This window comes from Ostrinia furnacalis, unplaced genomic scaffold, assembly GCF_004193835.3.
Source record: "Ostrinia furnacalis isolate ACB-3 unplaced genomic scaffold, ASM419383v2 OfSCF3798, whole genome shotgun sequence".
In the NCBI taxonomy this organism is placed as follows: Eukaryota; Metazoa; Arthropoda; class Insecta; order Lepidoptera; family Crambidae; genus Ostrinia; species Ostrinia furnacalis.
In genome coordinates, this window is record NW_021134037.1 from 305,235 (window position 1) to 328,261 (window position 23,027).

Genomic DNA, 23,027 nt, shown 5'->3' on the forward strand with positions numbered 1-23,027 from the left:
TATGTGTCATCATCATCATCATCAGGCCATTTAGTCTCTACTGGAGGAGCATGATTCTTGACAGAGCGTCAAGCTAAACGCCACATCTTATGTAGCAAGAAATAGGTGTTATTTTCCAACAAAGAAATATAGTCTGCTTTCTGCTATCATCTTCAAATACAGTCAGCGTCAAATAGTTCATGACACCCAAAGTGGCCAAGAAGCTGACAACACCACCTTATTCCAAACTAGCGGCCGCCCGCGACTTCGTACGCGTGGATCCCGTTTTACCCCCTTCATATATCTTACGCGGTTTACATTTTTTCATACAAAAGTTTTTTCCCGCTAACTCCCGTTCCCGTGGGAATTTCGGGATTTACTTATTGTAACTAAGCTTTAAGTTTACTAAGGTACCTACATGCCAAATTTCAAGCGTCTAACTTAAGCGGTTTAGATTTTTCATACAAAAGGATTTTCCCGCTAATTCCTGTTCCCGTGGGAATTCCTAAGTATACTATAACCTGCCCAGGAGTATGAAGAATAATTGTACCAAGTTTCGTTAAAATCCGTCGAGCAGTTTTTGTTTCTATAAGGAACATACAGACGGACAGACAGACAGACGGACAGACAGACAGACAGACAGACAAAAATTTTACTGATTGCATTTTTGGCATCAGTATCGATCACTAATCACCCCCTGATAGTTATTTTGAAAAAATATTTCATGTACAGAATTGACCTCTCTACAGATTTATTATAAGTATAGATAACAAAGACGTGTTGCGAACTTTTTGGCTACTTTGGGTCTCACGAACTATTTGAACTGACTGTACTTCACAGCACACTTCAAACAAACGCCGCATCTTATATACTTGCAATAGGTGTCATTTTCCAACAAAGAAGTGTAGTTTGCTATAATCTATACTAATCTCAGGATCACAAACAAAAAGCAACCGACTCAATGAATGGTTCTTTACAATTCAGCATTAGTGAGCTCGAGTTTCAAGAAATAGCTCCCGAGTTTAACTTTACCCGACTGCACAAAAGCACTTCTGGGAGTACCTAAAAGAGATTTTCATTCGTTCAATTTGCTATATTAATAGAGTTAACTTCAATAAATATTAGTATTTAAAAATACTGAGATCGAATCAGAAATGAGGAGATCCGTAAACGAAGAATTGCTGACATAGCCCGACGGATTAGCAAGCTGAAGTGGCAGTGGGCAGGGCACATAGTACACAGAAATGACGGCCGATGGGGCAGCAGGGTTCTGGAGTTGAGGTCACGTACCGGAAAACGAAGCGTGGGACGTCCAAACGTGAACCGGACGACCTTATAAAGGTAGCAGGAAGGCGCTGGATGCAGGCCGCTATGTGGAAATCATTGGGGGAGGCCTATGTTCAGCAGTGGGACGTCCTGTGGCTGAAATGATGATGATGATACTACCATTAACTTTTGTTCTGCTCCAAAAGTTCAATTTTTATTTGCATTATTAACTAGACTATTAAACAATTTGTAAGTTAATCGCCTAACTAATTCGAGAATGTATGCAATTTGCTGGAAGGTTTATTTATCAAGTGCGAGCTCGGAGACTTAACTGGATTACACAAGCTTGCGCCCCGGAACTCTATGTAATGAGTACGTTGCTGGAAGAACCTTAGGGAATAAAGAATCTTCTACTATGAAATGGCATTAAAAATCGACTTAAAAGTTAAGTTTGTATGTAGTTTTTAATTGGTTGGAATCATCATTTTCATCATCAGGTCTCTTAGTCTCCCCTGCAGGAGCACAACGCACAACCCTCTTTAATTTATCGGAAAGAAATGGAGGTTTTTTGGCCCACACCCTCTACGATGACCAGACGGGTTAGAAAAGCCTGATGCTTGTTATTTTGTAATAATCCTGAAGGTATATACTGTAAACAGTTATCTAGACACCCATATAAGATCACAAATTATGACGGGTTGAAATATTATGGTGAAATGGTAGGTAATATTGTTTGGACGACCACCACCGAAAAACTAGTAGACAAGTTTCAAACTTGGTGGACTGGTCAACAATTGGTCGGCGAACAATCTAGTGAAAAGCACTTGGATGCGAGCAACACCATCAGACCGGCCGTTGGGAAAATTCGTGATCCGCCATTATCCACCAGTGGACGTCATTTGGCTGAAACGAACGAACGAAAGACGAAATCGAACTAACGACTCTCGGCATTTTAGCACAAATATGCGGTTTGTCATCAATCTGTTCAAGTGGGGATGCTTGGATGGCTCAAACTTGGAGTGCAGGTATGGTTTTGTTCCCCAGTCGACGAAACATATATGATGTCGTGCCCTGCGTGCTCAAACAAATGAAGGGTACTGACAACGCCACTCTTATAGCGGATTTTTGGGCTGACTCTGTGTAGGTTTGTTGTCGACACTTCAAGAAGAAGAAGCACAAAAATTAAATACAGTTTTAAAGTAAAACACAATAGCTCATCCAGTAACTCTAACTCGCAACACTAGCTGCTGTGGGATTAAGTTATAATAGTTAGTAATTGCGCACTAACTTGATAGTCGCTCGTCTAATCGAATGCCGCTCTACCCCGTTACCTCATTATGTATTATGTACATATACATAGGTTATTTAGAATTTTGATGGCACTGTTTACATTGTATTTTAAGCCATCGACGCTAACTAAATAAGGCGGTTAAGGCATAAAGTCGTCTGATGTGTAGAGATTTTTAAGGTGGACTTTTTTGAAGCGTATAATTCGGTTTTTGCTAGTGATTATACGCTATGTGGCAGACGTACGTCTTGGTACACTAAATTAAATATTGCAGTATATTATAAACAGATAAACTCTAGGAACTGAGCATTTTTCAACGTTATAGAGAGTGGACGTTACATGAAGAGACACGGTAGAGCAGATAAAAAACAAGGTAAACCAATCAAAGTCAAGCAACTTCGAGGTTTTAAGGAGTTTGTCGTTAAAGAGAGTGTAAAGACGTTTTGAGCTCGCAGCGTTTTTCAGCTCATACTATAAAAGAAGAAGGATTTAGGATAGTTTTCGTATCTTCTAGTCTCGATTTTGATCTTAATAACTTTAATTTTAAAGCACACATTGCAACGTGTCGTACGTATGCGGAGAGCTCTTAGTATCTATCATACCAAACTTTTGTATGACTGAAAGCCAGACTCTCCGTGATCACATAGATTGCAAATAAATTCCAACCCATAATTCGCTGATCCCAACTATTAAGGCGTAATTACGCGCAAAACCCCCCGAATTACGCTGTAATGATAAATGACGTATAGTGATGCACCGCGGTCCCGCATATTACGCGGGATCTCGCATATTACGCGGGATCCCGGTAAATCCCGTGGGCGCGAGCAGCTGCCTGCGTTGGGTTAAAAGGCGTGAAATTGTCGTAAACACCAAGTTGGGAGGACTTTTATTGCAGTGTTGGGCTGTATGTGTTACAAGCTGTGCCGCGACTTCGTACGCTTTAAATAGTTTGAATTAATTTGCAACATTTTTCTTTACTACTTCTGTGGTGCTTACTGCTATGGTGTTTAAAAGTCGAATTACAAATTCGAACAAATCACTTTTTTGCGGGACACTGTAAACGGGATGTTCGTGTCAATCAATATTAAAACACGTACTTATTACTACTAAGCGGGATCCTGTAAAAAACTGTTCTTGCAAAAAACGCCACTTAAAGATACGATCTAGTTACTAAATGCAACCAAAATCTGCTGGAACCATCGATTTTGTCTTTTCCACGGGTGTTTACTTTCACAAAAATATACATATTCCTAAAAAAAATTTAACTCCTGATAATGTGTTTCCAATTTTCAAACCGCTCGACTACAGACGCGTGAAACGGTAGTACCTACAATAAAAGAAAAAATACTAATTGAGGTCCAGTCGTTATTTCTACTAAACCGTAACATCCTGAGGTCCTAAAATACCTTTAACCAAACTATGAGTAAGTTGCCATATCAATTTGAACTTTATCACGTGTCTATTCGATTCAAAGTCAATGCTTACACTTTTCCAGTTAAGCCAGTTGAACAAAAGAACTGATGAGTTTGTTGCAAAAACCTTAATCTACTAGCTCGTTTGGACTATTGGGTAAAGGGTAAGACAAATTAGTTTCTTGTGGGTAACTAATAAAGCAATTTGCGAGCTCATTTTGCGGGTAGGTGGCGTAAACAGTGGTAATTAGTCTGCTACAAGAATATTACAGTACCTTAAAGGCCTCCAGACTCTATAAGGGGCCATCCATAAAGTACGTCACACGATTTTCATGATTTTTTGACCCCCCCTCCGTCCTTGTCACAGGTGGTCACATTTCTGAGATCCCCCCCTCCCTAGTGTGACGTCACATGTTTTGCAATTTCACATCGTAAAATTATTAAATTAACAGCAATTAGTTTTATTTCCATTTAAATTAAGTACTTTTTTTATGAAATCAACATTATATCAAATATTTGAAACAATTGAAATGTGATGTCACTAAACTTAGGACCCTCCCACCCCTTGTCACACCATGTCACACTTTGTCAACCCCCTCCCCCCCTCTTTACGTGTGACGTACATTATGGATGACCCCTAAGTAATAATGACAGCAATACTACTGTCATTCCTTCACGGTAATGACATTATATCGCTCGTATTGACAAACATTACTATGAGGTCTCACAGTGCGCGTGGATGCGCAGGGTGACACACGAACCAATCACAGAGCATTCGATTTGCTGCTTCACTTAAGCAAGCATCGATTGTGAATACGGGCGTATATCTCCCCATATACAAAAAGATCTAACCTAAAAAGATATAGCTGGTAATGACTGGATGAAAAACTGGATAAAAATTGGAAATTGGCTGAAACCATGATGAACTTTCAGTCCTGTTGTCACAAATAATCCTTTTTGTTGTGTCTGATTTTTCGGCAAGCGAAAGCTTAAAAAACTAATGCAGTCTACACAACAAATCAGACATGAATTGTCGACTTTTGATATGTTGTCAAGTTCGATAATAAAGCTGCCAACGCTCAGCCAGGTTTGGTAAGTAGAGTCCTTAGAAAGTCTTTCCTTCAGCACAAGTCATAGTAAGTAAAACATTTAACCTTTCCAAATTGGAAGTGATGATACATCATCAAAAAAGCGTAAGATGAACAAACAATGGCTTTTATCAATGCTGTTAGTCTATAATGGCTCTTGAAATCGAATTAATCCTCGTTCAGTACCCGTTACATTTTAACAGCCCTATAAAAGTATTGTTTTTTATTCCCATTCGCGCAACAATAAAGTGTCGCTAAACAAACTCTATAAAACTCTGTAATTCGTTTTTAACAACCCTACGAATTGAAAAAGTTGGGTGTACTCCAATTTGAGCTGTATTTGTATGAGTTAGGGTTGATTTTTGAACGTGGGGTCGAAGAAGGGTGGTACAGTCGCGCGCAAAAGTGTTTATTAGCGCATTTCTGGCAAGTCGAGCGTGTCTGTGATAAGTGACAAGCCATTGAGACGAGTGGGGTGACGTTGGGATGTAGTGTTTGGGAGACGTTTGAAAAAACACACACACACACACACACATGTTGGTTTTCTTTTGTTATTGTAAGTTCATCTCGTATTCAATTCATGTAGGTATTCAGTTAAAGCTAAATAAGTATTAAGTTATTTATTAGTAACCTAAATTGTTTATTTATAGCGTCTGTATTAGAGGAAGGCGCTAATGACTGCGACACAGTCTTTGACTACTGCAGTCATTAACGTTTCATTTTGTCTATGCACAATTGTAATTGGCTACAAATAAAGTTTTTATTATTTATTATTTATTATTATTTATGTGGGCCCTGAAAATATTGTTCAGATATTTTTATTTCTATATTTGATTGTATTTTTATTTTACTTTTTGTACAGTCACCAGCAACTGGTACATTTGTGTTGGAAAAGTAATCTAGACATGCGGTCGCGTGTCCAGCCAAGTTCAAGTATAACTGAACTGGCGAGCAGCACCGTGTGTAATATTACACACACAATTTGAAGTCACTTTTGATTTACATAAGATCTATGTAGAATGTTTAATTTGTTGCGTACAATCGTCCTAATTCAGCTATTTTTACATGAGAAATAAATACTTTCCTAGACATTTCATTACTCTAACCTAAGTAGACTTCAATGTTTACTGAACGAGCGGCGAATGTTTTGCGAACGAACGAGCAATGTTCGGTTCGTGAGCGAACATCAATAATCAGCTATTTTGACCTCCAATAACTTCCAACTGAACGATTTATCACAGGCCGGAAGACGTAGCGTGGGCAGGCCTCCCACTAGGTGGACCGACGATCTGGTGAAGGTCGCGGTAAGAAACTGGATGCGGGCAGTGCAGGACCGATCGTTATGGAAATCTTTAGGAGAGACCTTTGTCCAGCAGTGGACGTCATTTGGCTGAAACGAAACGGTCTATCACTGTGAATGCCCGAAAAGGTTACTTAACAAAGAAAATGCTATGCGCAACATTATTTGATTTTGACATTTGATTTAAGTATTTCTGTATGTTTTATCCGTTGTCTAGCCCTTTACCTACGGGCCCTTGGAAACCCAAAGTTGCCTCTCAATACGGGGTATTTTAACCTATAAAATTGTTTGCTCCACTTTACATCAAGATATTTTAAAAAGTATAAGACTTACGGTATTGAAATTTGGAATATTATATTCTGCAATTAATATAGTTTCATAATTACAAGCGCATTTTACACTTAATTTGCAATTTTATTGTTTTTTTGTCGTAAACCGTGATTTAGTATTGGCTTTGCCAAAATAACAATAGATGCCACCCGTATTGAGAAGTGACTTTTGACTTGGCAACTATAGGTGCCTACCGTAGGTAAGAGGCTAGTACCCATAGTACAAGCTTTGCTTAGTTTGGGACTAGCGGCGCAGTGTAAAATGTCCAAGGATATTTATTATTTATTTATTATTGAATTATAGCCACAAATATCCAAATAAATAATGACATATAAAACAAATAGTATTAAGTACTAACGTATCCTACTCTTCCCAAATTGAACCCCACCCTACCCTCTACAAAGCGTGCCTAACGTAGCGAATTCGATTACCATCACATACACATTGTCTGTTTGTCCCTTAATGGACTGTACGCATTGTCACCATACCAGCATAACCAGACCTCCTCTACCGTACTTTCAGTTCCCTTACAGAGCTCAACGTAACTGGTCTCATTGACAATGGGTACGACCAGTTTATTCAGAGCTGTAGTTGCTATATTAGGGCTATGGTATGAGAGGTCAGGGAAATAAATGGGTAACCAGTGACAAAAGAACTTTTGAATAGAAATAAAAGTTAGAATCGAGGGGCCAAACTAATTGTAACAAAGATGTTATGATTGGATGACTTTTTAAAGGCATTAATCGCTTTTAACTGATGAGATTGCTTTTAGATATGATTCAATTTGGAGTCGCTGATTTTTTTGAGTGATTCAATGCCCGTATTTGCCGTTACCTCTTAGGTAAGGGCAAATACGGGTCTTACTCTTTGATTGCTTGAGTTATGTAATCTTTAATATTATTTTATGGAAGGTAGTTTTATCTGTACTATGAATGGTTACGCATCGTCCTATCTGACTGAATCCGTCAAAACAGGGATTTAGAAAACTCTAACCCCTTTATTAATAAAAAGTTACACCTAGAATGAACTCTAGATTAAAATGACATTTCCATACTAAATGACAATTCAAGCCAGAGTTCAATAGGTGTAACTTTTATTATTAAGGGGGCTAGAGAATTTAGATGATATTAATTCTACGACCGCCTGACCGTGTTTCCACCAACAACGTAGATCTGTCTGTTGAAAAGGTAACTGTTTGACGCTGAATCGCTGAATTAAGATGTAGGTAATGTATAAAGACAGTTTGAGACCAAGTGCAAAAAATTTAATAGTTTTTACTCTGGTTTTAAAAAGGAACATGCGTGATATCTTTCTGTGATATACCGAAACTTACGCGTACGAAGCCGCCGGCAACAGCTAGTGTAATATAAATTGAGTGATCACGCGAGTAATCAAATCGACCGGCCATTTTGTGTGTAATTTCAATCTGCAGTCCTGCAGGGCAGTTTAACTGGATTACCGGCCTCTTCCGGGCAGACGTCTGCAAAGTTTGTGTCAATATGTCGGCTAGACTAATGCTAGATATGGTGCTAGGTATAGACAAGGTCCTGCGCTGCTCGGAACCAGGCTCTTCCCGCGACCTTCACCAGATCGTCGGTCCACCTAGTAGGAGGCCTGCCCACGCTACGTCTTCCAGCCCGTGGTCGCCACTCGAGAACTTTTCTGCCCTAACTGCCATCGTCTCTACGAGCTATGTGGACCGTTCATTGTGGAAAACCTTGGAGGAGGCCTTTGTCCAGCAGTGGACGTCATTCGGCTGAAACGAACCAACGAACGATAAACCAATCTTTTTTACTGTGACGTACTGACGTCCTTGGGAATTTGCGGCTTTGTTGGATGGCTGCTAATGAGAAGGATAGGTCTTTTCTGACCATAGCTTCTCAAGTTTAGAATTTTTTTTTTTTTTTTTATTTTTTTTTTTATGCATAACAAGGCAGGTATTTGACCACAATCATCTTACTACATTTCGATCGCCTCACGAAGCCCTTGGGATAGCGCTGCGACGGACGACGCCAGTTCGTTAGTTTGTCCGTTTCCACTTAAAGACGTNATTATTTATTATTATTTATGTGGGCCCTGAAAATATTGTTCAGATATTTTTATTTCTATATTTGATTGTATTTTTATTTTACTTTTTGTACAGTCACCAGCAACTGGTATATTTGTGTGAAAAAGTAATCTCGACATGCGGTCGCGTGTCCAGCCAAGTTCAAGTATAACAGAACTGGCGAGCAGCACCGTGTGTAATATTACACGAACAATTTGGAGCCACTTTTGATTTACATAAGATCTATGTAGAATGTTTAATTTGTTGCGTATAATCGTGCTAATTCAGCAATTTTTACATGAGAAATAAATACTTTGCTAGCCATTTAATTACTCTAACCTAAGTAGACTTCAATGTTTACCGAACGAGCGGCGAATGTTTTGCGAACAAACGAGCAATGTTTGATTCGTGAGCAAACATCTATGATCTGCAATTTTGAGCTCCAATAACTTCCAACTGAACGATTTATCACAGGTCGGAAGACGTAGCGTGTGCAGGCCCCACTAGGTGGACCGACGATCTGGTGAAGGTCGCGGTAAGAAACTGGATGCGGGTAGCGCAACTCCGGTCGTTATGGGAATCTTTAGGAGAGACCTTTGTCCAGCAGAGGACGTCATTTGACTGAAACGAAACGGTCTATCATTGTGAATGCCCAAAAAGGTTACTTAACAAAGAAAATGCTATGCGCAACATCTTTTTAATTACATTATTTAGTAAACCATATTTTTGTCGAAGAATATTTTTACATTTATTTTACGGATCATTGTTTAAATTACATAATGTTTTAGCTTCCCTTCAGTAGGATATTTAAATCCATAATGGTTGTCACTCGAGAAGGTATGTAGAAATGTTTAATGTTGGATAGTCATAATTGGCCTACAAAATCTACTAAAAAACATTGTTATTACAGATTGATATTGTGCTGTGTACTATCCTTAAATAAATAAATAAGTAAATAAATTTAATTTGAATTATAGCCACACATAAACAAAATATAATGACATATAAAACAAATAGTATTAAGTACTAACGTATCCTACTCTCCCCAAATTGAACCCCACCCTACCCTCTACAACGTGCCTAACGTAGCGAATTCGATTACCATCACATACACATTGTCTGTTTGTCCCTTAATGGACTGTACGCATTGTCACCATACCAGGATAACCAGACCTCCTTTACCGTACTTTTGGTTCCCTTACAGAGCTCAACGTAACTGGTCTCATTGACAATGGGTACGACCAGTTTATTCAGAGCTGTAGTTGCATATTAGGGCTATGGTATGAGAGGTCAGGGAAATAAATGGTAACCAGTGACAAAAGAACTTTTAAATAGAAGTAAAAGTTAGAATCGAGGGGCCAAGCTAATTGTAACAAAGATGTTATGATTGGATGACTTTTTAAAGGCATTAATCGCTTTTAACTGATAAGATTGCTTTGAGATATGATTCAATTTGGAGTCGCTGATTTTTTTGAGTGATTCAATGCCCGTATTCGCCGTTACCTCTTAGGTAAGGGGTATATACGGGTCTTACTCTTAAAATGTTTGAGTAATCTTTAATATTATTTTGTGGAAGGTAGTTTTATCTGTACTATGAATGCTTACGCATCGTCTTATCTGAATCCGTCAAAACAGGGTTTTAGAAAACTCTAACCCCTTTATTAATAAAAACCCCTTTATTAATAAAAAGTTACACCTAGGATGAACTCGAGATTAAAATGACATTTCCATACTAAATGTCAATTTTCAACTAGGGTGTAACTGTGTAACTTTTATAATAAGAGGGCTAGAGAATTTAGATGAAATTAATTACAACGACCACCGGACCGTGTTTTCACCAAGGGAACAACATAAATAATTTCACATACATCATTAAATTATAAGAAAGCTAGAATCTAAAAGATCTACCTATTGAAAAGGTAACTGTTTGACGCTGAATAGCTGAATTAAGATGAAGGTAATCTGTAAAGACAGTTGAAGACCCACTGCAAAAAAAATGAATGGTTTTTACTCTGGTTTTAAAAAGGAACATGCGTGATATCTTTCTGTGATATACCGAAACTTACGCGTACGAAGCCGCCGGCAACAGCTAGTGTAATATAAATTGAGTGATCACGCGAGTAATCAAATCGACCGGCCATTTTGTGTGTAATTTCAATCTGCAGTCCTGCAGGGCAGTTTAACTGGATTACCGGCCTCTTCCGGGCAGACGTCTGCAAAGTTTGTGTCAATATGTGGGCTAGACTAAATCTATAGTAGGTATAGACCAGGGCTTTAAAAAGTTTTTTTTCTATGATGTACTGACCAGGGATGTTATGGATATCCGTAACCGTAACCGAAACTTTCGGATACCCGAAATAAAAAATATCCGTAACCGTAACCGATATAATATTTTTCCTATATCCGTAACCGTATCCATAACCGAAACTACAAATCCATAACATACACCTAGTACTGACGTCCTTGGGAATTTGCGGTTTTGTTGAATGGCTGCTAATAAGAAGGATGTGTCTTTTCTGAGCATAGCTTCTCAAGTTTAGAAATTGCCACTATCATCTTACTACATTTCGATCGCCTCACGACGCCCTTGGGATAGCGCCGCGACGGACGACGCCGACGGTCTATCTGGGAACCCCTGGTATACTTGTAGACAGTTCGTTAGTTTGTCCGCTTCCACTTAAAGACGTTCTCTGCTGGTCAAAGGCCCCAAGTTACTACAACAACCGGAATAACAGCTTCTAGAGCGACCTACGACAGATCGCAGTTCTATCGGTAAGAAACAGTTAGAGGTAGAGACAGTTTGTTCATTAATTTCAACTAAATGTCCACTGTTGGACAGGCCAGGTCTAGGCGCTTTCCACAACCTTCAACAAATCGTCGGTCTATCATAGGTCATTTAGTTTCCATTGCAGGAGCACGACCCTCTCTACCAGAGCCAAAAGAAGGATTTGGTCTACATTCCCCTGATGCCCAGAGTGATAACAGGCTAAACCAACTACATTTATAACACCTTCATGGTCCGCGAGCCAGCACGTGTCGCAAAACACTGTCACAGTATTTAGTTTTAGCTAGAGGTCGTCTGTACAAAAGTGACTGAATATTGTCCAAAAAGAGGCAAAACTTATAAGGTATGTACTATGTATTTTATGTCAAAAACTTCAAAATACAAGAATCTCAGAGCACTAGGTGCATAGTTTGTTCAGATAGTGTGTACACAGAAAAGGGTTTTTGCTAAAGTCTTTCTCGAATTAAAAGCCCACCAGTTGGTACATGAGTCGCATTTCTGCAACGTAGGAGAAAGTTCTTAATTACCCCTAAAGGGTAGTCAACCCTTACGAACTACAAAAGGCTAATAACAACTTTTAGTTACACTTCCAACAATGAAGACACATTTTCCCATTGACATCATTTTACCCTTCCGAGTGTCAGATTAGCTAACCACCGTTTTATTTGGCAAACACCAAAACCACTTTGTACATACAACTACAACCAACCATATTTCGATGATCATAAGCCTGACATTTGTTTGAGCGAGCGCATTTTTATAGTTGTACAAGAAAGCAATTAGGAACTGACCAGATAATGTGGAGCTCCAAAATCGCGTTCAATGTTTGGGAAAGTTTAACCTGGTGAGGGTGGGAGGGGTCTTTTGGGCTGGTCGTGCACGGTTGACATATGTTCGTCTTGCAAAGCCAGGGGATTGAGTGGCATAAGCCCCTTGGTTCATTATTGGCCCTTTACCCTTTTTTGAAGGGCTCTACAATGTTTGCGAAGTACCTCATTTCAGTTAGAGGGTATTTCGTTTAGCCCAATTTGGAATATTAAAATATGTCATAGTTTTCATGATAAACAAGTGAACGGTTAAGCGAGTGCAAACCTCAAAGGGTACTTTATTAGTTATGGGTAGTTTTAGATTTTTGATGTGATTAATAATCACTGATTATGTATTCTAACAAATAAATTATTTAATTTGAATTTGAATTTGATCACTTCTATTCGCAAACCATGATAGAGAGAAATGTCTTTCTTTTTGTAATTACAGGTGTACGGTGTACATACATAGAAGAAAAACATACTATGTAACTGAATTGAGAACCGCCTCCTTTTTGAAATCGGCTAAAAAGTGTTATAGTTATAGGTGTAACACAACCTATAAAAGTGTTACAGAAAAGTTTTGCGATTAGCTCTTTTTGATTGTTTTAACAGTTTTTTTTCCAATTTTTAAAATATATCTTTTTTTTAGAGCAGTTAGCTCCAGCTGAACAACATATTTAATACTTGTACATATTTGGAGTAGGTTCACCACATTAGTCCAGCGTTTGACGAAGACCCCACCATTCTTAGCAGTCCACTTCATAACTGTCCTAATTCTAAATAAAAAACGTAACCTAAACATACCTGCACTCTAACTTCAGGCAGATTCACCTTCATCGCCAGCTCCTCCCTCGAATACACATCAGGGTAGTGGCTCTTCTCAAACGCTCGCTCCAGCTCATGCAGCTGGTACGTCGTGAAGGTCGTCCGGTTTCTTCTGTGTTTCTTCTTGTTGTCTGCAGCGGATCCTGGCCGGGGGGTGTCGTCATCACTACCGGGGGGTGACTTGTCTTCTGGGGGGGTTCTGCTGTAGCCATCGTTGCTGTTGCAGGAGCCTTCGCCTGGAAAAAAGGATGGTTTTAGCAAACATTTTTAGTACCAAATATATATTTTTTTCTTTCTTTTTTTCATTTATTTCTTTACTACTAACAATCCTGTTAACCCTTCGTGGTAAGCTTAATTCCACAGAGGTAACAACTGAAGTAACATAAATAATGTTACGAGTAGGTTCATCACAAGAGTCCAGTTTAATAATTATTAGGATTAGTTGCTAGTTTGACCAAGAGATGGCGCCGTTCTGTTTTACTTCGCGGTATTGTTTGATTTTTCAGGGCGTTTGGAAATTTATTTATTTATTTATTTAGGACAACTAACAAGACAGACACAAGTACAAGCAGAGGGGTTTACATACATAATTATTTTTCTTAGTAGGTATGTAAAATTCACATCAATGTTTAAAACAAAATTAAAAAGATATCGGAAATTGGTTTTATTTCGTAGTTTGAAAACCTCAGTCATTGGAGTGAGTGATCTAGGCTAGGACTAATACTATAATTATTTATTTGAAAACACTCAGACCAATACATCCCTTTTTGCAATTGGTCTAGCTAGATCACTATGTACTCAAATGTATTAACCATGAGCCACACTTCCAGCTACCCATTTTCGGTCATGAAGTCTCGTTCTATAGCAAAGAATTGCTATTTGATGAGAGCGAGGGAAAAAACGAAAATGGGTAGCTGGAACTATGGTCCACTGTACAAATAGACAAAAATACTAAAATTTGTATTGGAAGGTGATCAAACACATAGAAGTTCGACACTACTAAGCGATTCTATCTACGTAAGTCTGAACTTAACATTCTCAACACACAACCCCTTGTTTCAGTTCACAAGTTATCGCTGTTTACACTAATATCAGTANCGTGCGCACAAAGGAATGAGACCGCTCGGACACCGAGCCCACAGCGTGGTAGGGGTGGGGTTGCCCGCTCTTTTGTTTTTTACTACTACTGCGCTGAATATTGTGTGCGGATTGGCTTGTCGTACAGGGGTACTACACGGTAAAATAAATCTCGGAGGCGAAAGCAGGATAATAATAATAAAGATATCGGAAATTGGTTTCATTTCATAGTTTGGAAACCTAAGTCGTTGGAGTGAGTGATCTAGGCTAGGACTAATACTACACTTATTTACTTCTTTGAAAACACCAATCCAATAGAAATAGTTATACAGTACACCACGAGCCGGAAGATGTAGCGTGGGCAGGCCTCCCAGTAGGTGGACCGACGATCTGGTGAAGGTCGCGGAAGGTGCCTGGATGCGAGAGGCGCAGGATCGATCTTCGTGAAAATCCTTGAGGGAGGCCTTTGTCTAGCAGTGGACGTCTTTCGGCTGAAACGAACGAACGAACCAACGAATACAGTACACAAATGTATGTACAAACAAATCCACAAAAATGCCAATACAATACCTATATTGGACGGTGATCAAACCCATAGAAGTCCGACACTACTTGGTTAACATCAACGTAAAGTCTGAACTTAACATTCTAAACACACAACCCCTCGTTTCAGTTCACAAGTTATCGCTGTTTACACTAATATCAGTAACGTGCGCTATAAATCAACGCAATTGAGGGTAGTTAAACACTTGTATGCTAATGCAGCGTGTCTTGTCGGTAATGCAATTATATTCAAATTTAGCACGGAGTTGTGTGAAAGATATGGTCGGACTAGAGATGGACATTGGATATTTGTAATTCGTATTTCTATACGACATAGCTTTTGTGTGACTTACGCCAGTATTCACAAACATTACTATGAGGTCTCACAGTGCGCGTGGACGCACAGGGTGAAACAAGAACCAATAACAGAGCTCTATTCATCGCTGTGCTTTCGATTTGCTGCTTCACTTAAGCAAGTATTGTTTGTGAATACGGGCGTCAGATTGCGACGATCACTTATTATTGTATGTCCATCTTCATTATGTTCTGTGCCAATAAAATATTTTTTTCTTTGTACCAGCACACATTTTAGGAAAACAACACCTATTTAACTGTTTATAAATAGTCATGCCATAATTTTTTAGCTTGCTGTGCTGTCAACTGTACCTACCTATGAAATTGTGTAATAGTTGCATTATCTCCGAAGATTTATCATCACCATCATCATCTCAGCGTATGGCAATCCACTTTCAGCCTTACCAAAGGAACGCAGTGGGTGGGGTGGAGGCTACGTTTACCTATCTATAAGGTGGACCGACGACCTCATAAAGGTAGCAGGAAGGCGCTGGATGCAGGCCGCCACCAACCGGCCATTGTGGAAATCATTAGGGGAGGCCTATGTTCATCAGTGGAATGATGATGATGAAAGGAACATCCTACCTACCTACAACTTTTCGGTAAAAATCCGGCACCTCAGGAAATACAATACAAAAATAACAACACAAACAAACACTTCAATTTTATTGTTTGTACAGATCTCTACTTTCCACCACTACCCCTAATTCTACCAACATTCAAGCAATAAATTATACCATAATTCGCTCCATACATCAACCATACAATCGGATATCCTGCTATCATTCCTCGCTTTGTTTGTAAAATTAGTTTCAGTAAGCGATCTTCCGGTAGTGGTCTGTAATTTGTGGGTTGGTTATTAATTTTCACTGTACTGTACAGTAGTAAACGCAACTTCAGAAAATATCTTCCTATACTAAAAATATTTTCACCTTTTACGGGGACGAAGTCGCGATCTAAAGGTAGAAAGAAAATTCTAGAAAATGTGATGCTGAAGTCTGTATATTTGTAAAGAATATTAGTTGTATTGCCCAAATTACTATGTTAACCCCTCGTACTAAGCTAAATATGCTTGTGTTACTTGGGGGTTCAGTCTACTATTGGTAGTACTCGTATCCTATCCTATCCTATCCTATCCTATCCTATCCTATCCTATCCTATACTATACTATACTAATATAAATGCGAAAGTTTGGATGTCTGGATGTTTATTACCCTTTCACGCAAAAACTACTGGACGAATTTTGATGTAACTTTACAGTATTATTGTTTATAACCATATAGGCTATAATTTATAACGATCTGTGACAAACTAAATTTCACGCGGGTGAAGCCGCGGGCAAAAGCTAGTAGTCAAATAAAATTTCTTAAATCGACATTTTTTACTTAAATCTGTAACTGCCTTACTTAGGACCTGAACCCTCTATCTTTATTTTGAAAAGAATTGTAACCACTGAGCTACTCAGAGATAAAATTAACCTAATTCATTAAGTCCGCCTTATGTACGCCGTTCTATGTGCATATAAGTTTTAAATAAATAAATATCTGACCATCTATAACTCTCATTAGCTAGTAGCAAAGCATAAAAAATTGATAAATAAGTAAAAAATCTACACGAGACAACCCTAAAATATTTATCCAACAATATAACATTAACCAAAGACTACTTACTAGAAACATAATGATATCAAACTTATAGAAATCAAAATGTCATCTGTCATTTGGTACACCGATTAAGAAATCAGAGATTGAAGTGACAAAACGGGCCATCATTGACCACGCTTGTCATAGATTGAGCGATCAAAAGTCAAAACAGACTACTGTATCACTATCCCTTTCACTCATACGCAAATACACCAAGCAAGAAAGAGACAGCGCGTACATTAAGATCAGTCCACAGATTACAACGCGCACACAAAACAAATAAAAATATTATGGACAACGCATTAAGACGTTTTACACTTATCATGATACGATCTTGTTCGGCTTTTTTTGTAATAATTATCGATAATCTGGCAACACTCGCGAGCATTATCGTCCATAATGGGTTGTCTCGTTGTTTTTTTGATGAGGCAACCCTAATCATGTGTCAGATTTGCTGCGATCGGCTCTGAGGCAGGTCATTTTGAGGAGTAGCTCGTTTTGATGTGAGACGATAGTTTACATTATAATACAGGTGCAATATAGATACTTTACATGTAATTATTTTGATTTTTTAAAGAAAATAACACATTAGTTACTTCAGTAGTCCGTGCATCAAATGTGACTCAGATCTTTCTGTATCTTTCTTTCTTTCTTTCTTTTCAGCCAAATGACGTCCACTGCTGGACAAAGGCCTCCCCCAAGGTTTTCCACAATGAACGGTCCTGCGCTGCCCGCATCCAGGCTTTTCCCGCGACCTTTACCAGATCGTCGGTCCACCTAGTAGGAGGCCTGCCCACACTACGTCTTTTAGCCCGTGGTCGCCACTCGAGAACTTTCCTGCCCCTATTTCTGTATCTATTGCCCTATAAATAGTAGATTTTTTGCAAAGGTAAGGTCCTTATTAAACCTTTTTAAACTATTTTTAGGACAACCATCAGCTAATTTTGCATTTCTTGCAAACAATAGCACAAGGGACGTCCACCCACAAGATGGACCGACGACCTGATAAAGGTAGCAGAAAGGCGCTGGATGCAGGCCGCTACCAACCGTGTGATGTGGAAGTCATTGGGGGAGGCCTATGTTCAGCAGTGGACGTCCTTTGGCTGAAATGATGATGATGATGATGAATGGCACAAGCAAGAGATCGGTGCTATCAAATCAAAATAATGATTCGGTGGTCAAGCTAAACACCACATCATTTTATCCGACATCTCATAATGTTGATAAACTTGTACCTACATTGTATTTCTATTACCCTCTTAAAAGTTAGCTTATCATAAGTTGATGGTTTCTCAAACCTTATTAAACTCACATATGATGTTACAGCATTAGTGAGGCCTATGTCCAGCAGTAGACGTCCTATGGCTGAGATGATGATGATGATCATGATGATGATGATGATGATGGTGCCACAAAGTAGAGCTTAGCGTGCTTACAACATCAACTGAACCATCGATTAGCTATGGTGCTATTAAACTATTATAGACTACTAGCTTTTGCCCGCGGCTTCACCCGCGTGAAATTTAGTTTGTCACAGATATTCATAAATTATACCCTATATGTTATTCTGGGTTATAAACAATAATACCTACTGTAAAGTTTCATCAAAATCCGTTCGGTAGTTTTTGCGTGAAAGAGCATCCAGACATCCAAACTTTCGCATTTATAATATTAGTAGGATCTACTGAGGTTATTTGAAGATATACTAATTAAAAAGCATTAACAAATTCGTTCAAAACTGACTTACTGATCTACTACACATACTACACACTGTGGCGCGGATCCCGCATCGGTAATGAATTTTCAAAATGGCCGCTTTATTCGATTATACCGGTTTTTGTCGGCCATTTTTCAACCGATTTCAACCGTTAATTGGCTGTGATTAAATCGATTTTGTTTTTGCCTGTATCGATACTTGACAGGTTAATGACTTAATATATTAATCAAAATTTTCACTCTCTATTTTATAAGTGGTGTGATTAAGGTGCGAAAATGCACTTATTATTTCGTTTATGAAGTGATAAGACTGTAATTAATTATGAATTTAAGTAGGCCGCTTGGCGTGGTAGTATATTACTTTAAGAGTAGGCACACACCGTTGATTTTTCGTCGGCCGATAGTTTAGTCGGGCAGTTGATCAATGATCAGTATGGGCATGTATGGGAGTGCACACACTACGCCGATTCGATTTGGCCGATTCTTAATACAAATTAAAATCGGGCACAACTATCGGCCAACTAAAAATCAACGGTGTGCGCCTACTCTAAGTCTACTATACTTGTTGTAGTTAGGGACAAACTTTATATTGTGATGAGAACGAGTATTTATAGACCAAGAATCATGGATACTTAGTTTATAATGCTTAGGTACCATCCATTTCTAGGGAGAAATTCAAAGCTTCATCTAGACCTCCCTAGGTGAAGTATTCTTTGAAGCGCACCCATTTTTAGACGCACTTATTGTTGTCCTGGTACTTCTTATTCATCTTAGAGCTGATTTTTCAATCGTCGGATAACTTTTAACTGAAAAATTAAATTGACATTCTTCCGATACTGAAACTGTCATGTGCCAAACTTCAGTTAAAAGTTAACCAGCATCGCACTGATCGATTGAAAAATTGGCCCTAATAAACATAAAGTTAAAAATCTTTATGTATTACTAAACTAATTTTAAACATAGGTGCGCTTCGAGGAATAGCTAGTTGCGTCTCAAAATAAGTACGCTTCAAGTAATACCTCCGTAGGTTAGTTCTTAAGTAGCCTTAGACCAATCTCTAAAAATACCATCATTCCAACCCTTTATTAGTAGGATATGAACAATAATGAACATATACCTATAAACCTAAAACCTAACACAGTATCCACCTAAATCCCCTTTATGATCTCGTAATAAAGACCATAATCACTCGTAACTACCCTCACAGTCGCTGTACAAACACATCAACTCTCGTGCGGCGAGCGGGTAATCGAATACTCGTCAGTAATGGCGATTGCGAATCGATTGTCAGCCGCAATCGAATCGGCGATGTCCGCGTAATCGAGTTGCGGGGGCATCGCAGTTGATGAGTTGCCTGTGTTGTCTTGTTGGTTTTTAGATGCCGCTGTGTAATTGCGTTTAGTGTGCCTTTGTTGAATGTTGAACTGTATTTCGGATTATTAAGAGCTAGTTCGTAATTATTAGAAGACATTTCCCGGAGCTTTGCCCGAGTGGATTTCAGTTTTTCAATTTACCAGGTATTTTCCTCACACTTCGAGGAATATTTGCAAAATAAGATTCTTACTTAATCGCATCATTGGTCCAATAGCTTGAGTTGGCCGCTAAGCTACAGTACAGTAAATAATAATAATATTGGATCTGTATCCCCACGCAAGCCTTATAAAGGACCGGGCCACTTTTGACCCGTGAGCTCCAAAGCGTATAAATATAACAATAATAATAAGTAGAGTAGATTATTATTTTTATTTATAAGAGTACAAGTCAAATCCTCTAGTTATCTCTGAAGTCTGGTAAGTTAGAATCCTGCAGGTGGAGACGAATTATCTGATGATGGTTATGACTTTTTATATGAGTAGGTATACATTATAGTGTAACAAAGTTTCTAACAACTTTTCTCATAAGTAGATAAAAGCATGATTTTTGTGCGCCAACAACTTGATACAATTCATATCTTAACCGGTATACCAATAACTGTGAAGTTGTACCTATCCCCGTAACAATGAAATACCTACAATAATTCTCCTTCTTCTTCGTCGCTACACTCTTGCCAGAGTGGTCGTGGTCGTCACACCCGGTCCGGTGGCAAGTCTCACAATCCGTCACCATTCCTCCCGCACTGCAGCCTTTCTTGTGCACTCGTGGAGTAGACCATTGAGTGCGGTTTTGACCTGGTCATTCCATCGCATGGGCGACCTGCCGCGCGCTCTTTTGCCTAACATCAAACAGCGTCTGTCTTCCATCGTCCAAAGTCGTACTCTCACTTTATTTGGCCATGATCCATTCGACCGATTTCGGCCATGGCGTCCACTCCGACTCCTAGCTGTCTTGGCGGCGCTGGTGTGCCCGAAGATGGCTTACGTAGCCTATTTTCGGGGTAAAATCCGTCGCGCATTAAGGGCACAATTCTCCAACAATAAAAACAAAAAACCTTTTTTTGTTAACCTCTTGTGTCGTGATTCGAATGTCAAAATGTAAACAAGTACTTTACGTAGCGAATGGAAGGTTTCGTTCACCCCACACGAAACCACGATCATGATAAGTAACTCGATTAGTTAATTAATAATTTCACACAAATTATAACAAGTCCTGCTTAAGCAGGTGGCCGATTTTGGAATCGAACGCTTTACAATCTTAGACTGAAATTTTCGAAGAGGTTTAACAAAATTTTTTGTCATAGACGTTTCTAAGAAAAAATGCACCAGAAATAATATCCAGATGCTAGAACAAGCACCTAATATTCGACTTGTAAACTCTACCTATTAATTGTGTATGTATTTTTTATCTTCTTACGCTAACATTACTGTTACAATTTTGATTAATTTATGTGAAATAGAAAAAAACGGTAGCGCATTTTCTTACATAACTTTTCAATTCCTATCATTGGAGGTCCGAAAATATTTCTCATACAATTTGTTATCATAATGATCATTCTTCATAAAAAATTTAAAACCTACATTTTTAAAAACATAATCATTGATATTCATAATATCACTAATCATACACTTAGTTTTTACTAATATTTGTTTTCATATATTTTTCTATATTAATGATCGAANACCGATTTTAGAATCGAACGCTTTACAGTCATGAAACTATTTTTATTTATGTTTCTAATATAATGCAACAAAAACAAAATCCATACTAGAACAAGCACCTAAATATTCGACTTGTAAACTCTACCTATTAATTGTGTATGTATTTTTTATCTTCTTACGCTAACATTACTGTTACAATTTTGATTAATTTATGTGAAATGAAAATAACACATTCCTATTTGTAACAAAAATGCTATTACACTATAAAGGAATTTTTAGAAGATAAAAATATCAAATAGAATACACAAAATTAAATATCTAAAACAAATATAATATTAAAACAAATTACATAACCTATAATTAAATATATATTACAGTAATATTATATTACTTATAATATAATAATACACTGGATACAAAAATTTAATATTTATTCTAATTAATAATATTTAAGAATCTAGTTTAATACAATAATAATAATTATCCATTGTTGTTGTGCCCGACAGGGTTCATGGTGATCCAATTATATATTTAAGACCTAATGTACACTGTGAAATGCAATAAAGATTTGAGTATTGAAAAAAAAAAAAAACTGACGACGGAGGCGTGAGCTGTAAAAATAATGTAGAGTATCCCAACTAATATTATAAATGCGAAAGTAACTCTGTCTGTCTGTCTGTCTGTCTGTCTGTCTGTCTGTCTGTCTGTCTGTCTGTTACGCTTTCCCGCTTAAACCTCGCAACCGATTTTGATGAAATTTGGCAGAGAGATAGTTTGAGTCCCGGGAAAGAACATAGGATAGTTTTTATCCCGGTTTTTGAAACAGGGACGCGCGCGATAAAGTTTTTCTGTGACAGACAAAATTCCACGCGGGCGAAGCCGCGGGCGGAAAGCTAGTAAATAATAACTCCTTGAAGAGTTCAATATCTTATCACTTACATTTTTATGGGTTTACCTAACCTACTCGTATTATAATGTAAGTAACAAAAGTTTGATCATCATCATCGCTATGATCCCCACTGTAGGATCATCCCTCTCTAAATTACTAGAGGCAAACAAAGGACCTGGCAATTAACATAATTTACTTAAAAAAATTAAATAAAATCCATCTATACTTCTATACTAGTATTATAAATGCGAAAATAACTCTGTCTGTCTGTCTCGCTTTCACGCCTAAACCACTGAACCGATTTTGATGAAATTTGGCATAGATATAGTTTGAGTCCCGGGAAAGGACACAGAATAGTTTTTATCTCGGTTTTTGAAACAGGGACGCCGCGATAAAGTTTTTCTGTGACAGACAAAATACCACGCGGGCGGAAAGCTAGTTCGTAATATTTGTGGCGACGCTACTACAAACTAATGACCAACAGATGGCGCTGTTACTACTTCACTATGGCACACTCCGCCGCTCATACAAACCTGCATCGCGGTGACGGAGTTTTATATCCTGCCAAAGTATATATAGGCAAACCAAGATGGTGTAAATTGGACCTTGGTCCCCAAGCATAACACCCGCTCGGAAGGAAG

At 38.3% G+C, this 23,027-nt stretch overlaps 1 protein-coding gene across 2 annotated transcripts in view; it reads right to left on the reverse strand.

The window, feature by feature from the left end:
* Nucleotides 1–23,027, reverse strand: part of LOC114358241 (retinal homeobox protein Rx1) — a 62,852-nt gene that overhangs the window by 35,592 nt on the left and 4,233 nt on the right. For both annotated transcript variants that reach the window (XM_028312133.1, XM_028312134.1), the window contains exon 2: nucleotides 13,109–13,365. In XM_028312133.1, the coding sequence (XP_028167934.1) occupies nucleotides 13,109–13,365 (257 nt within the window). The remainder of the gene's footprint in view (nucleotides 1–13,108; nucleotides 13,366–23,027) is intronic.